General features: G+C 42.4%; 1 protein-coding gene across 2 annotated transcripts in view; it reads left to right on the plus strand.

Moving 5' to 3' along the window:
* The window catches only part of PMM1 (phosphomannomutase 1), a 64,205-nt gene that overhangs the window by 19,919 nt on the left and 26,373 nt on the right, over window positions 1-17,913 (plus strand). For both annotated transcript variants that reach the window (XM_088468068.1, XM_088468067.1), the window contains exons 2-7: window positions 991-1,108; window positions 3,736-3,812; window positions 8,630-8,721; window positions 11,350-11,449; window positions 13,528-13,603; window positions 15,265-15,380. In XM_088468068.1, the coding sequence (XP_088324194.1) occupies window positions 991-1,108; window positions 3,736-3,812; window positions 8,630-8,721; window positions 11,350-11,449; window positions 13,528-13,603; window positions 15,265-15,380 (579 nt within the window). The remainder of the gene's footprint in view (window positions 1-990; window positions 1,109-3,735; window positions 3,813-8,629; window positions 8,722-11,349; window positions 11,450-13,527; window positions 13,604-15,264; window positions 15,381-17,913) is intronic.

Consider the following 17,913-nt stretch of genomic DNA (forward strand, 5'->3'; position numbering starts at 1 on the left):
AGTCCGATGGTCGCGATGGTCAAGATCATCATGAAGATCTTTTTGGACGCTCGTATATGCTGTGGGTGGTGACCCACAGCTATACGAGCGTCCAGGAGGACGCTCCATTTTAATGGAGGAGGGCCCTGATTCAGAGCGTCCGGCTCTGAATCAGGCCCAAAGTACCAACCAATCCGCTCCTAACTGTTATATTTCAAGCTCAGCCTGTAAAGTGACATTTAGGAGCAGATTGGGTGGTGCTTTTTATCCATCCACTTTCTGTCTCTCCAAGGCCCTTAGTACCTAGACCCCTAAGTCCCCCAGAAACAACAGTTTGCTTTCAAATTCAGGAAACAGTGATACTTGAGGGAAGTGATCATTCACTATGGGGATGATTTTGAGTTGGGAGCAGAGCCAAGCAAAAAAAGTGCAAGTAACTTTGCACTTTGACAAAACCAGGTGAGACAGATATAAAATATGAGAGATAATGAGATATGAGATAGGCAAACTCATATCTAAGTATCAGTGCAAACATATTGCTCTGCTCCCATCTCAGAATCAGGCCCCATGTGTGGACGGGCAGAACTGATTAAGATCAGATGATGAAACTCCATTAAATCTCCTACTCACACAGACATCTTTAGAAGCAACAGTATTATATACTTGTCAGGGATGGGATTCTCTAGGTGCTAATGGGGTATTATAGGATAATATGGTCTGGATGGTTTGTAGACCTTTGCAGAGCTTGGGGGCTACAGTTGTTGTGCACTATGGAATGGCATATGTGTTTTGTAGATTGAAGGGTGAGATTACTTACAGGGTACAAATCAGAGGTTACAGTCATAGCATTTCACAGTACATTAAAGATAATCAAGAGAAAAGCCTGTGTGGCAACTAATTTCACTCTAGATTGTAGGTTCAAATGCAAAATCATCTTTTGTTAATTGGGTATGTTCATTATCAATACATTTGTGCACCCTTTCCAATCTTCCTGTCTTCTCTCTCACACAGAAAGTGGACCCAGAAGTGGACTTGTTTTTACAGAAGCTCCGGCAGAGGGTAAAGATTGGAGTGGTGGGAGGCTCAGATTACTCAAAGATTGCAGAGCAGCTTGGAGATGGAGATCAAGGTAACCTAAACATCACAGCTTATTTCTTACAGGATGGTCTCAACCAAATTCTCCAGTCATTATTTCCATGTTAGTGCCTAAAAGAATATTTTAATGAGGTATTGTGGGAAATGCAGTTGCCCAATGGCCTCAATCAGTAGGTGTCAGCTGTCATGGGATGAACACTCTAATTGAGCACCATGTGATCTTGCTCTTTGGCCAATGTGACCACATATTCAGTCAGTCCTGAGTCTGAATAAATTAGTCTTCCTGCTTGTGGACAGTTCCAGATATGTTGCTTTGAGATCACATACTTGGATTATTTTTAGTGTAGTACATCATTTACACATGATTCTTTATATTTAGGAAGCCATGAGTGCCACACACCTGGGAGGGTTTGTTTAATGGGAAGGGGGAGGGAGCTTGGACTGAACACTCTCATTTTAAACATAATAAGAGGTGCTACCATGCTGAGACTTGTAATACAATGTAGCAGACAAGGAATACCGATGCACACACTGAGTACTAAGAACAATGATAATCAAAATAATCCTTATAAACTCTACAAAAAAGGGTTTGTTTAATGTTTATTGATTGTCCACTGGGACCCTGAGCTACACTAATGTGACCTCTGCTATGTTAGGAAAGTATCACTGAACATGTATATCAGCAGGGCTGGCGGAACCTGGTGGGTGTTGCACTGCAGAGGCACCTCACCAGCAATGAGAAAAACATTCTTCATCCAGCAAATGGGGTTTCATAGCACCTGTGCCAACCTCGTGCAGGGCAGTGCCAAGGAATCCGGCATCAATAAATGTAACCATACAGATTTTTTTTTTAATGCAAAATGTATGTCCATGTGTTTTAGGGCCATTCCATTGTAACTATTGTTGTTATTATTTATTATAGGTCTCATTACATGTTCGCTATTTTCATATGGGAACTGCAGATGAACAACATTAGTAATTGGTTACAATCATTAATGTTAAATACCTTGAAATTGTCTAACATTTAAAAAAAAATATATAGAGATGTGACTGAGGCAAAAACAAAAAAAAACACCATTTATTTCCAAGTGAAGTCACATGAGATATTCTCTGGACCACAAATAATTGTGGTTTCTGTGCGCCCTAGGTAAGATTTGACCAACCGTCCCTGCTCCATCCATTTCATAACATGCCACTCATCAGTCTCTCCAGTTTATAATATGCCACACAGCAGTGTCCCAAATTCATAATATACTATATAGAATATGCCACAGAGGAGAGCGTCAAAATCATAATGTACCTCATAACACTACTGCCAATTCATAATATACCACTCAGCTGTGGCACAATATTATATGTCACTCAGCCGTTAATTATGCCATTCATTATTTTATTTTTTTGTGGACTCAGAGGCGCCCTCCAGTGGCCAGCGCCCCTAAGCTGCTGCCTAAATTTGCTTAATGGTAGCATCGGACCTTTGCCTGGTATTTGGTATTAAATAATAGTCCAATGTATAGTGTACAAGATTGCTATGGTAATTTCATGTATTTATAAGTTCAGCATTATTTTGTGACTGAATGACCAGTGGAATTAAACTTTACTGATCATGTGCAGAAAATAAAGTAAAAATCAGGTATACCTATGAATAGGGAATATTCCCTTTTAGGGGTACATGTACTAAAATGAGAGTTTTTAGAAGTGGTGATGTTGCCCATAGCAACCAATCAGATATTACTTAACATTTAACTAGCACCTTCTAGAAGATATTAACTAGAATCTGATTGGTTGCTATGGGCAACATCTCCAATTCTAAAAACTCTCACTTTAATAAATTTACCCCTTAGTGCTGATATTTGCCAATCTAAAAAGATGTGATTATCTCTCCAGGTCCTCCATGAGGTAAATCAAAGTCAGTGTAAACTTACAGTATAAGCTCAGCAATGGAGATGCCTCTGTATTTTAAGTCTGTAATTTTGATTTATTTTTTTTTTCCTAAAGGGGGGTATCCACTTAGCGATTTAACCAAGCGATTGCACGATAACGACGTCGTTATCATGCAATCGCTTGCAAATCGTGCATGCATCGAGCATGTTTTGGTCAGAAGCGACCAGCGATGCACGTGCCCACTGGTCGCTTCCGACATCCGACATCACCTGTACATGCTGGTCAACCTGACGATCTCGTCAGGTTCAGCATGTGCGGGGATGAGGGATGTGCCTGGACTGAACGTGTGAACGTTCAGTCTAGGCACATCACTAGATATACAAACGAGAGCACGACTGCAATGTCGCAATGGTGCTCTCGTTTGTATATCTATAAGTGGATACCATCTTTTAATTTCCATAAAATGAACCCGCAAAGTAGGGAGAGTGCTGAGAGTATAGCTTCGTAACTTACCGGTTGCCATGGAATACTGTACATATGCTCAGATTAGTTCTTCCTATACATGTGGTAGAATAGAATGCGGTATGCCTTAATTTTGTGCAAGTTCCAACTCTTCTTCTACAATAGCAATACAGCAATAGATCTTATTTTAACTAATACAAACAAGATTGTTGTCTGGGTTTTTAGTGCAATTCCAACTGTTATTTGCATATTACAGATAAGGTCTTGATCTACAATGCTGATCACTGGATCTGTCTTTTCTGTCTCCTCATGTAGTGGTTCAAAAGTTTGATTATGTGTTTGCTGAGAATGGGACTGTTCAGTACAAGGATGGCCAGCTGCTTTCAAGACAAGTAAGACTCAAAAACATGTTTTGTCTATTAAGCTTAAGGCTCATACACACTAGACTATAAAGTGAACGATATGGACTATAACGATATCATTATCGTTCATAGCGTTCAATATAGTCCAGTGTGTATGCACGATATCGTTAACGATGCGTGATCATGTGGATCATTAACGATGTCTGCCATCACCTGAACTTGCAGGACAATCTGACAATATCGTCAGATTCTGCAAGTTAGGGGATGTGGCAGGATGACGTCACTAAACAATATCGTTAATGACATTGAGCCCAGGAGTTCAAGGGCTAACACTTAACGATATCGCTCATGGAGCATATCGTTAAGTGTGTATTAGCCTTCAGTTTGGTATAAAAGTTTCATATAATGAGTTGTGTTGTAACTGAATTATTATTTTGGTGAAAATATGTGTACTGCTGCGCTACTGAAACAAATTATATACAATGTAGCAGCTCACTTTACAGTAGAAACAATGTAAGTAGTAGATAAAAAGGAGCGCTTGTGATTAATAAAACTAAGTATGTTTGTGGCGCGATTCCTGTAAAAAGAGGGGTAATTAGTGAATGTTTATAAAGCTCTTTTGCACAGTTAAAAAGTCTTTTGAATGCGTTATCTGTGGATTCCAATGTTGCCAGTAGCAAAGTAATGACCGGGTGGCTGCAGGTAGAACTAACTAGTTAGCCCTGTCTCTGCCTACCTTCCGTGTGCTGGTCTTCTCTGCGGCTGGCTGGTACCCTCTGTGCTTGTACGAGTATAATTCTTCCGCTGGTGTGCGTGATAAAGGGCAGAAGTGCCTGAAACGCGTAGGTTGCTGACACCACAAAGAATATTCTTCCTACCCTTTAGTAGCGCTTTTAACATAACGAAGAGCACAAAAAAAACTAGGTGCATCAAATTTGGGGTACATGAAAGTGGGTGCAAGCCTATTTTTAAGTCCCTAAGGTGCATTTTGAAAATTCTTAAAAAAATGCACCTGCTGCTATCATTCGCATTCTTTAAAACACCTGCCGCATACTTGGGAACCCCACCTGAATCTGCAGTGCTGGGCCGGCGCTGCAGAGCATCAAAAATTGCGTATGTCCCCGGGCATAAGGGGCAGGCCCAATTTTCCTGGGGACCTGCGGATGCGCTGTAGATTCTGGCATTAAGCCAGAATCTAATGCGCTGCCAGAGAGGAGGGGGCCAAATGGAGACTGCACACGGGCGCCCTTCTCTCTTAAAACACCCCTGATTACATACTATAATATGATTGCTAGAATATTAATCCTCCACTTGTCCTCTTTAGAAGGTGTTAATAATCTATCGTCACGTAACACTCTTTAGCCCTGAAGCATTAGAGACCTATTTATTAAGGTCATTAGGCTCCTTTTTACTCGAATTATGGGGAAACTGCAGTCTCCACATTATTTTAAGTATTGGGGGTATGTAACAATAGCCTAGTGCAGGAGATATCACAAGTAAAATTAACGCTGCAGCCTGGCCTATGTACCAACCTCTGCCCAATGGGCTCATACTTGTCGACTTTTTGGCTACCCCCTCCGGGAGAGGGCAGCCAGGTGCACTTCAGGAGGGGTGTGGTGTGATGGATGTGGGCAAGTCTGGGGGCATAGACGCCATCATTCAACGCGTACTGCGTCATCAATGCTGCGTCTTTGTATGCAGATACTGGATTTGTACAGACGCCGGTGGGAGTCTCAATACATATCCTGGTGGCTTAGACATTTGTATATTTTCGCACAGCAGCTAGCTGTATACGGGATCGCAGCTGCAGTGGTAAAAGCGTACAACTCTGAATCAGGCCAAATGTATGTATGAAATAGTGCATAGCAGGTAATTCCATCCAGACCTTCTCTGAACTGAGCCTACATAAGAATGCCCATTACCACCTAGTTCTGCACCTTCAGCTGCAAGTGGGGATGTGAGTTGTGTATTGTGTACAACTACTTCGCCTGTAACTGTGTATGCTCCTCTGGAGTATATACTTCTGTAAAACTGACTTGTGTTCTGTGCATCGTAACCAATATATGTTATATAACAAAATAGTATGAGAGAGAATTCCTGGAACTTCATTTATGTGGTGTTCAACAGGACCCTTTATATCTGATTACTATACAAACAAAAGTAAGCCCTTACTTAAATCGCTTTCTATTAAAATCACAGTGTTATTGGTCACAACTATGTCTTGTTAAATGTAACAATATCAAAGTAGAACAAAGATGAAGTTTAGCCCTGTGATTGTACAAGGAGGTGGGATATATAAGAGCTCACTTGTTTATTGCAGGCAATCTCTCATCTCCTGGCCCTGTGGTGGTTGCACCCCCTACAGTCAGTGTCAGTCCCTCTGTGGCTGTTAACTGTCAAATTAACGCGTGTAAATGCTACTGTGTATTTAATAAGTCGGCCATAAATTATAAACTGGTGGCTGGTAATAGCTTAGTACACATGCTTCTATTAATGACCTATTTGCCGGTCCTGTTTGTGCTGCATTTGCATATATTGTGCAGTGGTCAATTAACCCTAGTAAATACAGCTATATTAATTGGCCTGCTGTGATATAGTTATATGATCGATGCTAGAAGAGTCTATATGGCCACTATACTAATGTATGTGATCACAATTTACGGGATTTAGTAAAAATGTCACCATCATTATGTCAACATTAAACATGTCAGTGTGTGCGTAATGTTGATATGTGAAAAGCCAACATTCTGAAAAGATCGTCAGATTAGGGTTAGGCTACGAGAGGGGAGGTTAGGGTTAGTCACTATGGGGAGGGTTAGGCTACTCACCACCACAACTGCAGCAGTATGCGCCGGAAGTCATCGTCAGATGACCGATGGAACCCGGAAGTCATCGATGAAGACGCCAGACCCGGTAAGTCACCGCTAGACCACCAGGCATATTTTGCTGACATTCTAATCATGTTCACATTTAACTTGTGTAGACATGATGAATGTCAACCAGGTCAATGACGACCTGCTGCAAGAGCACATTACTGTATGACCATTATGAATGTCGATAAAATATACTATACCCCAGGGCTTAAAGTGGTCCTGGAGAGGTGGTGGAACTCTTCTCCCCCTCCGTCTACTCCACCTCCCCTCCCACGCTAGGGGGAGCTACTCTGAGAGGCCAGAACAACTGTGAAAACTGTTATTTACACACACATGCACACATACACTGTTGTGTATAGGAACAGAAGGTTTGGGAGCTATGACAGTGTGAAATACATTTTAGATGCTTTTTTAGCAATCCTGACATCAACTGAGTCTACAATGTTATGTAAAAATTAAAAAAAAAAATGTTCTACATCATCAGTGTAACTCTGACACTGGACAGCATCCTCCTACCTCTCTCCAACGTCATCCCCCTACATCTCTACAGTGCCACCCCCCTTGCTACTCATCAGCACCATCCCCCCTGCATCTCACCTGCTTCATCCCCTCTACGTCTCTCCAATTCCAATCCCCCCACCGTCTCTTCAGCACCATCTTCCTGTGTTTCATAAGCAGCCCCTCCTGCATCTCACCAGCACCATTCCCATGTCTTCACTCCAACACATCCCCCTATGTCTCTCCAGCTTATCCCTTTGTGTCCTTCCAGCAGCTCCCTGCCCCTGTGTCCCTCACCAGCAGCTCCCTTCCCCTGTATCTACTCTCCCACCAGCGGCTTATCCCCCTAGTGTCTCTCTAGCAGCTTGTCCCTGCCCCTGTGTCTCCTCTCCCACCTGCAGCTTATCCCCCCTCCCCCCCATGTCCCGCTAGCAGCTGCTCACTTTCATGCCTGCCCTGGCCCTTGCTCCTCTTCGCAGCTCCTCAGTGCACTATGCAGCGGCAGCGACGGCATTACGTTACATATGCTGTGCCGCAAAAGGGGCCGTCAGGATGCAGGCCCACAAAGTGAGTGACAGGTGGGGCAGGCCGTGGGCAGAGGATGAGGAATATGGAGCCGGAGAAGGAGTTGGAAACGGCGGCCCTCAGACAGAGTGGCTCTCTGTCTGTGGGACTTCTATGCAGGGACATGGCGGAGGTGGAACTAGTTCCGACTACGATTAGAGGTGACGGAACTCAATTCCACCCCGTTCCTGCCCACTTTAACCCCTGCTACACCCCAATATACACTTGTGTGCATCCATATTGATGGTCATGCCGGGGATTAAAGTAAAAGATCAGCAGGGCATCAATAACATTGCACAAATAACATTGCAGGTGTAACAATTTTGTAATATTCAGTATTGTCAGGCAAATGAGTATCCTTCAGTCAACTACACAGATCCATACAGCAAACAAGTAAATCACTGGCGCTATGAATCTCTCAGTTCTTGCCCCTTTTGGTCACATGGATGTACACGAGGGAGGGGCTTTACTACAGTAAAAGATAAAAGGACACCCGGAATTGCATCCAACTCAGAATTAGACCCTCAGTGTCCACTTGTTTAGGTAAACCTGTGCACCTACTTGTAAATCCAATTATCTAATCAGCCAACATGTGGCAGCAGCTCAAACAATTAGAACATGCCATAAAGAGGCTCAGTTGTTTAAACCCAATGACAGATTGGGGAATAAATCTGATCTCAGTGACTTTAACTGTGGGAAAATGCTTTGTAATTTTTTTGTTCTATGTTTGAACTGATATTTATTATAATTTTTATCATTTCTATGGTAATTTGCATGATGATCACCCACTAACGTTTTATCATGAGAAGCCTTTAGAATTGTCTGACTAGTTAAACACAAATACACATTTGAGAAGTAACAAATGTTTTGTCCGGAGTATCCAACACATTGACATGTGACTTGTTTTCCAAGGCCATCCAAAATCACCTGGGGGAGGAACTGCTTCAAGATCTCATTAACTTCTGCCTGCGTTATATTGCTAGGCTCAAGCTGCCAAAGAAACGGTAAGTGACAGCTTGCACATTCTTGCCAGTCTTCTGAAACCAGGGCACAATATGTTCAAGGCTACATTTTCTGAAAAAGCAAGAAATTAGCTGAAATTGGGAAATATAGATACTGATACTAGGTATAATAAACATTATCATAGGAAATATTAAAAAAAAATATTTGAAAGCTAAAGGCTTAAAAGGCTGAATACTTTTCAATATATTACTCGCAGTGGTTCTCAAACTCGGTCCTCAGGACCCCACACAGGTCACATTTTGCAGGTCACCCAGCAGGTGCACAGGTGTAATCATTACTCACTGGCACATTTTAAAAGATCCACAGGTGAAGCTAATATCTCACTTGTAATTCTGTGAGGAGACCTGGAAAACATGCACTGTTTGGGGTCCTGAGGACCAAGTTTGAGAACCTGTGTATTACTGTATTGCAAGGAATATTTTCTTGAAGCCTAGGAAAATTAGTTAGCATCTAAATGAAGATTTGAAACCCACATCAGGATATTCACAGAAGTGCTATTAGATTCATCCTCTAACCTGCCCGGACCATTACATGCATTGGTAATATCATATGACACACAATTCACCAAAGATTATTTTTTGCTTCTCTTATTCTCATTACCACAGTTGGGTAAATATGCTGCTTCCTGCTTACACAATAATTAGGCCATTGTTATGTGACTGGCTGCCAAACTTCTTAATAACACAAATTCAGCATTTTTACCACCTTTCCCACAGGTGGTGATGGAGAGCCCACTTCCTCTATTGTAAAGATATTGTACTGATTGTGGTTCGCACTGTGCATAATGCACAAATATATTCAACAGAAACTGAATATTTGCACATCAAATATATGTTTAACTTTATCTTTCCACTGACAAGGGTTGTTTGAGAAAAGATTCCAAATCATACACTCATTTAGAAAAAATAATTGTGACCTAGGATTCATAGAAAGGGTGCAATGTATGAAGTGGTGGATTATAAGACCACACACTTTATATAGACTTGGTCCTCATTGGCGAGCTTGGTGAAATACTCTACGTGTCTTTTTATGATGCCTATACAAAGTGCCTCATTTACAGTTGATCACTAAAATGCAGCTGTAAAAGTCAGACACAAATGATATTTACAACATGAATTACTGCATATAGAGCACATATGGGAAAGATATCATCAACAAATAAACTTGCACCAGACCTATGGGACACACCGTTTAAGTGTCAATAATTGTGCATGTAGACAAAACTGTGTACATCACAATGAGAAATAATGTTTTGCATGCTGTTCAATTTACATTTTTGTCGTTTGCTACAAACCCCAATGCCACTGTAAGTCATCTTTTAAAATGTCCACACATTGGCTTCAATTTTATGTGAACCACAGATTAATAATTAATGCAGTCTGTGTCTCAAATGCGCCTCTTATTCAAGGCAGTTTTAAAACTGCATAATAAAACTCTTTTTGATATACTCACCTCCCATTGAGGGGCTGATGCAGAATTGTACACAATCCGATGTGCGTCATTATCTGGCATGTTCCTAGCTTAACGCAAGCTTCTACAGGGGATTCATAAATGTACGCAAATCAGCTGCATCTCCACTTACAGACGCAGTGATGTAACTTTGTGGTAGTGAGGCGGTTATACATACTGTAGGCTAAGTTTATTCAGGGCATGTAGATGACAGATAGACAGATTACAGGCTATGCAGAGATTTATTTGTTTTCAGACTCATCTAGAGAACCAAGTATAGGGCTGGTACAAGTGCACACTTATAATGATAACTGCTATGAAACCAAGTGTATAGATAAGGGTTCTGCATATGGGTAAATATCCTCATTTAGGGGCTGATTCAGAGATGGACGCAAATCTTGTTGCGCCCATGATTCCGTACACAGCAAACTCGTGAAAATATGCAAATTACTTATGAGCAGAGACGCCCACCTCGGGCGTTTCTCACATCCGCCGCTTACATAGAAAAGCGTAAGCATTGGCAAACAATCGCTCCAACATTGACATTGCGTCCATCTCTGAATCAAGCCCTTAGCTCTAAGCACACAATGCCTGCGCAATTGCGGCCTACTTGCATGCATCGCTATATCTGCCCCCTGATTCTCAAGCAGAAATTTCATACAGAGGCAATGGTCATTTAATGGAGATGGTTAAATGGGACATAATGAATCCTGACACAATATTTTGGTCGGCATACATATACAAATTATTGTCAGTCTTTTTATCTATTGCTGTGTAAGCACGAGTACGATACGTTATTGTATATTGCTCACTAATTTACAGTGCTTTTTTTGATGAAAGAAGGTGCAGACACTCACATAAAGTTGATATGATTTATAGTAGCTTCCATACTCAGGATAAGTATACAGATGATTATTTTATTCATTTCTGCAATGATTTCACTGATTTCTTCTTTGTCGAACTGATAATTAGAATTTAAAAAGTAGACAAAAAAATAAAAGTTGCCGGTACTGCGTACCCCTGTGTACCACCACAAATAAGGCATTGTTAATTTGCGCTATTCTTACAGTCTGGGGAAGCTGTTATTCGTCATAATGTTCTGCATAGAATTGCTCATTGTCAATGATTTATGGCTTACCACCATTATTGTGTATCTGCAGGGGAACATTCATTGAATTTCGCAACGGAATGTTGAACATCTCACCCATCGGCCGTAGCTGCAATCAGGAGGAGAGGATTGAATTCTCTGAGTTAGATCAGGTATGTAATTAAACTGCAGAACTAAATAACAGAACTATTTATTGCCATGTTTTGGGATTAAATATAAAACAAGAGTGTTCACACAGATACTATTCCATGCAGGGGGGGAACTTTCCAGTAAGACATCACAAGATGACAAGCAGCCCAGTTCAGTGGTCGTACAAAAGTTTAGAGACCACTACAGTATCTGTAATAGGTTCTGAGGGCCTGATTCAGACCCGCTCACGAGCGCAGGACGCTCGCAAGTGGGTCGATGGTGCCCTACTGCGCATGTGCACGACGGAGGGATCTCCGTCGTGCGCATGCGCGAGTCCCGGCTAGCGACGGGCTCTCCGTCGCTCCGGGCCTCGCACCAAAGGGGGCGTGCTGTCGATGTTGATTGACAGCACGCCCCCTTTGGTGGGCGTGCCGGGGGCGTTGCTGCCAGACGGAGGCGTTCCCATGGTAACGCCTACCGTCTGAAGCCGGCCCCACTGACATCAGTAGTGATGTCAGTGGGAGTGATTTTGGCTCTGATAGAGCCAAAATCACTCCAGGGCTTGTGGCAGCGAGACCCTACCGCAGGGTCTCTGTCGCAAGCCCGATGGTCGCGATGGTCTTGACCATCGCGACCATCATCATGGACGCTCGCTATAGCTGTGGGTGGTCACCCACAGCTATGTGAGCATCCAAGAGGCCGCTCCATTTTCATGTAGGAGGGCCCTGATTCAGAGCGAGCGCTCTGGTCAGAGCGTCCGGCTCTGAATCAGGCCCTGAGTTCCTGGAACTGGCATGAATGTAGCTGCTATATTTAAAGTTGCAATTTGTTTTAAGGCAAAACCAGGGTTTACCTTAAAAAAATTGCCGCTTTAAATTTATATGCTATATGACGGAAACCACTTCCTGGAACTTTAAACCTGTTACGTGTTCTTCAGTCCTCGAAAGTAAAAAAAAAACTAAAAACCCCCGAAACAGCCGTTGGGCTGTCTATTTCTGGGATGGCATGCATTTGGATATGAATACAATGAGTACACTGTTTTCTTATGAATTAATTTGTGCCTTATATTGTGCTGATTTTTATACTGAAAAGCCTCCCTATTTCGCTGCCATGATGCAGTTAATACTGTGATGCATTTTATGGATGTTATTACATTTTATACGCTTATTCTGATAAACTTTTCTATTTTTGATGTATTTGGAAGTGCTGGCTCTACTTCATATCTACAATTATCCATTTATGTGACAGGCACTTTAGCTATTGGAAATTAAAGTGTGTGCTGACTGTCTAAAGTGAAATAAATATATGTATGATTTAGGAACCTAGGCCCTCATTCAGAGCCGTACGCTCTGAGCAGAGCGCACGCTCTGAATGAGGGCCGGCCTCCATGAAAATGGAGCGTCCTCCTGGACGCTCGTATAGCTGTGGGTCACCACCCACAGGCTATACGAGCGTGCATTTTGATGGCCGCGATGGTCGTGACCATCGCGACCATCGAATCTGCGAGCCGGAGCCTGCGGTTGAGGTTTTCAACCGCAAGCTCCGGAGTGATTTTGGCTCTATCAGAGCCAAAATCACTCCCACTGACATCACTAGTGATGTCAGTGGGCCGGCTTCTGACGGGAGGCGTTCCCGTGGGAACGCCCCCGTCAGGGAGGCACGCCCCCGGCACGCCTACCAAAGGGGGCGTGCTGTCAATCAACATCGACAGCACGCCCCCTTTGATCAGACACAACGAGCGAAGGAAAGTCCTTCGCTCATCGCGTCTGGCGCATGCGCACGACGGAGCTCCCTCCGTCGTGCGCATGCTCAGTCCAGAACATCGACCCACTTGCGAGCGGACAGCCGCTCGCGAGTGGGTCTGAATCAGGCCCCTAATCAGTATTTTTAAATAGAGAATACACAAAAATATGAATATCAGTAGTGCCAGTGTCCTTCTGCAGTTACAAAAATCAGACTTCCTATGTATGATGTTTTCATCGGATGATGCACTAATGTTGTGTGTCAGAAGTGATTAGTGACATTATTGGAACAGAACTGACTGACCTGTCTCTAAGCAACGGCCTTAGTTGTTTATCCTTGAATTTTTCTGTTTTGACAGAAAGAAAGAATCCGAGAGAAGTTTGTGGCAGCTTTGCGGAAGGAGTTTGCAGGGAAAGGACTGCAATTTACAAGAGGTGATTTCTACACCTTTCTCTTATGTGCAGTTTCATTCATGTTATCATCTTTTTCTTGTTCACTGATATTTCATGTTTTCCTCTCTAATCTCAGTTTACTTCTCCCACAGATGGATAGGGCACTGTTCCCTGGTTTCTGTCACTTTTTTTTCCCAATGCTGCCGTCATTGGCTACTATATCTGTCAATCAGAATGTGAAAGCGGTGGAGCAGTTACAGTGTTGTTAGATCTCCTGTATCTGCTAATTTCCAAAACACAATATTTATATTACTTTCCTAATCCTCATTCTCTTGGAAACCCCACATGTCCAGTAATCCTGTGTGATCCTTTTCTGTAACTGATTTATATTTGGTCTCCATAGAAAAGTGCATGAGGCTTTCATAGGCTGAGCTGACTGTCTCATTGGTGTTTCTGTGATTTATGTCTGACCATCATCTGCTCGTACAGCACCCTGTAAGCCCTGGCAAGAGAAGGAGAGGGGACAGAAGCAGGGGCCATATGTTGGCAGTTATGGGCCACATCATGCCATGTGCAATTTGTCAGCTCATCTAGCAATTCAGGATCTCTCTAGTGGTCAGTCCGTGGTTACTGTTACAGTAACCAATAGGGAGCAATCTAACCACATGCATCCTTCTGGTTATAGAGGTCAAGATCTGTAGAATATGCCTAAGTAAGCCATAGGAAGTGAGAAGTTGTATAAAGCGTATATATACCATACCACTGTAGCAGCAGCACCCTTTATTATTACAGCAGCTCCACACTTGGTAAGAAGGTTGGAAAATATTATTAAAATGACTATATGTTCCATCAGATGATTGGGAGTTATGCCATTCAGTACAGTATGCAGCCGGGAAGCCGGCGAACCTAATCCCGACAGCCGGCTTCCCAACTGCTTTATCCCAGTGAGGGTTAAATGACAGGCGTCTAAATCTAGACGCCTGTCATTTTACCGACGCCGGGAGGCTGGTGCCCGGCATCCCGATCGAAGAGATGCCGGTCGCCGAGCGCGGACAGCCGTGGGGGGGGGGGGAGGGTTAGGCTTAGGGCTCCCAGGGGGGACTTAGGGATAGGCACCCCCCCTGGGAGGTTAAGGTTAGGCTAGGGGGAGGGAGGGTTAGGGTTAGGCACCCCTGGGGGGGACTTAGGGTTAGGCACCCCCCCAGGGGACTTAGGTTTAGGCGCCGTGGGAAGGGGGGTTAGGTTTAGGCACTGGGGGAAAGATTAGGGTTAGGCACCCCTAAGGAGGGTTAGGGTTAGGGGAGGGAATTAGGTTATAAATACTTACCTTAGGGACGATCAGGATTTTCACCCATGTCGGGCAGCCGCTATCGGGATTCCAATTCATACCGATTCCATAGGAAGCTCCTTATTCCATTAGATATATACATATGCACTATTGTATCAGTGAGCAGCAATTTTATGTAAGGCTGTAATCTCTCCTTCTCCGTGTCACTGAGGCCCACATATTTCGTATCATAATCCCCCAGGAATATTTTCATCTTTCATAAAATAAGTTATTGTATAAGCTGCATGATTGCTGATGAGCAAATGATGCCGTACAAATATTATTTATCTTTGATATTACCAATCCGCTCCGTATTTACTCCCACCCAAGACCTCTTACCTGTCCTCTCTCCTTTTCCTACCTCCCCTGCTTCTAGGTGGGATGATCAGCTTTGACATATTCCCGGAAGGTTGGGACAAACGTTACTGTCTGGATGTTCTGGCTGAGGAGCAATTTAGCAGCATTCACTTCTTTGGTAACGAAACATCACCGGTGAGATTCAGCCTTTATTTTCCAGATAGAAAAAAAAGACATAAGGACATACAGGCATTTCCAAATAGGGATGGAGGACAGGTGCATTGTGCATACAAAGTACATGGGTATGAGGTTCCCTGTTCTATCATCACCTAGTGCACAGATGTACAACTCACAGCCAACAAAGCCACACAGGAAGTAGGACAGATACAGGAACACCTAAGACACCAGCACAGAAATACTACAGTAGCATCCCAGGTTATCCTTTGTCTGTCTCATCGCACACAGCGTCGGGTTCCACAGTGTAGCTACTGTATGTGGGGAAAGGAGATAGACTGTACCTGTTCCCTGCTCTAAAGCCGCAGTGAGACCTGGCGATTCGTCGTGAGGTCAGTGAATTAGAATAAATCAGCTACACTCTGATTGAGTGTCAGTGTGCTGCTAAGCTTGGTATCCCAGTTAGACAAATCTCTGCACATTAACGGGGAGGAGGAGATAGATTAGATAAATAGATATATTTTTATTTCTATAGTCGTCCCCAATAAAAACAAAATTAAAAAAAGAGGAACAAGTACAAATTATTTAAAAAAAGAACATAACCAGAGGAGGGGAGTGTACAGATTAAAAAAAGAACTGACGACACTGGCTATTTCCAAATCAGAGACTTGTCAGCCCCTTCCTTCCCCTCCCTCCTACATAACTTCCCATTACTCCTCAATAAACCATAAAAATGGTATCTCTATGTGGTATACAACCTTACTTTCCTCACTGGAAGATATGAAGTTAGAAATTCAAACCAAATGGGAGTCAGAACTTCAAATCTCCCTTACTGATGAGGAATGGATTGGGTTGTTTACAATTTAAATTGTCCAAATGTATAAATAATTCTGAAATGCTGATTAAACTTATTGATGGTTTATATCATACAACAGCTAAATTACATTCAATTTGGCCAGATTCTTCTAAATTCTGCTGGAGGAATTGTGGGATGGAAGGTACCTTGATTCATATTTTTTGGTCCTACCCTGTGATACAACCACTCTGGACTGAGTTATTCGATTTGATTAAACAGGTCTCCTCATAATCCCTTCCGTGTCTACCTGAAATAACACTACTACACCATAACTAATATGTGATTGGGCAAATTCTCATTCCACAATAGCAGCATACTGTATATTAGGCATATTCTCATTCCACAATAGCAGCATACTGTATATTGGGCATATTCTCATTCCAAGATAGCAGCATACTGTATATTGGGCATATTCTCATTCCTAGATAGCAGCATATATTGGGCATATTCTCATTCCAAGATAGCAGCATACTGTATATTGGGCATATTCTCATTCCAAGAAAGCAGCATACTGTATATTGGGCATATTCTCATTCCAAGAAAGCAGCATACTGTATATTGGGCATATTCTCATTCCAAGAAAGCAGAATGTGTATTAGGCATATTCTCATTCCAAGAAAGCAGCATACTGTATATTGGGCATATTCTCATTCCACAATAGCAGCATATATTGGGCATATTCTCATTCCAAGATAGCAGCATACTGTATATTGGGCATATTCTCATTCCAAGAAAGCAGCATACTGTATATTGGGCATATTCTCATTCCAAGAAAGCAGCATACTGTATATTGGGCATATTCTCATTCCAAGATAGCAGCATACTGTATATTGGGCATATTCTCATTCCAAGAAAGCAGCATACTGTGTATTGGGCATATTCTCATTCCAAGAAAGCAGCATACTGTATATTGGGCATATTCTCATTCCTAGATAGCAGCATACTGTATATTGGGCATATTCTCATTCCTAGATAGCAGCATACTGTATATTGGGCATATTCTCATTCCAAGATAGCAGCATACTGTATATTGGGCATATTCTCATTCCTAGATAGCAGCATACTGTATATTGGGCATATTCTCATTCCTAGATAGCAGCATACTGTATATTGGGCATATTCTCATTCCTAGATAGCAGCATACTGTATATTGGGCATATTCTCATTCCTAGATAGCAGCATACTGTATATTGGGCATATTCTCATTCCTAGATAGCAGCATACTGTATATTGGGCATATTCTCATTCCAAGATAGCAGCATACTGTATATTGGGCATATTCTCATTCCAAGATAGCAGCATACTGTATATTGGGCATATTCTCATTCCTAGATAGCAGCATACTATATATTGGGCATATTCTCATTCCAAGATAGCAGCATACTGTATATTGGGCATATTCTCATTCCTAGATAGCAGCATACTGTATATTGGGCATATTCTCATTCCAAGATAGCAGCATACTGTATATTGGGCATATTCTCATTCCTAGATAGCAGCATACTGTATATTGGGCATATTCTCATTCCAAGATAGCAGCATACTGTATATTGGGCATATTCTCATTCCAAGATAGCAGCATACTGTATATTGGGCATATTCTCATTCCTAGATAGCAGCATACTGTATATTGGGCATATTCTCATTCCAAGATAGCAGCATACTGTATATTGGGCATATTCTCATTCCAAGATAGCA

Source organism: Taudactylus pleione, unplaced genomic scaffold (genome assembly GCF_031769625.1).
Source record: "Taudactylus pleione unplaced genomic scaffold, aTauple2 ptg000080l, whole genome shotgun sequence".
In the NCBI taxonomy this organism is placed as follows: domain Eukaryota; kingdom Metazoa; phylum Chordata; class Amphibia; order Anura; family Myobatrachidae; genus Taudactylus; species Taudactylus pleione.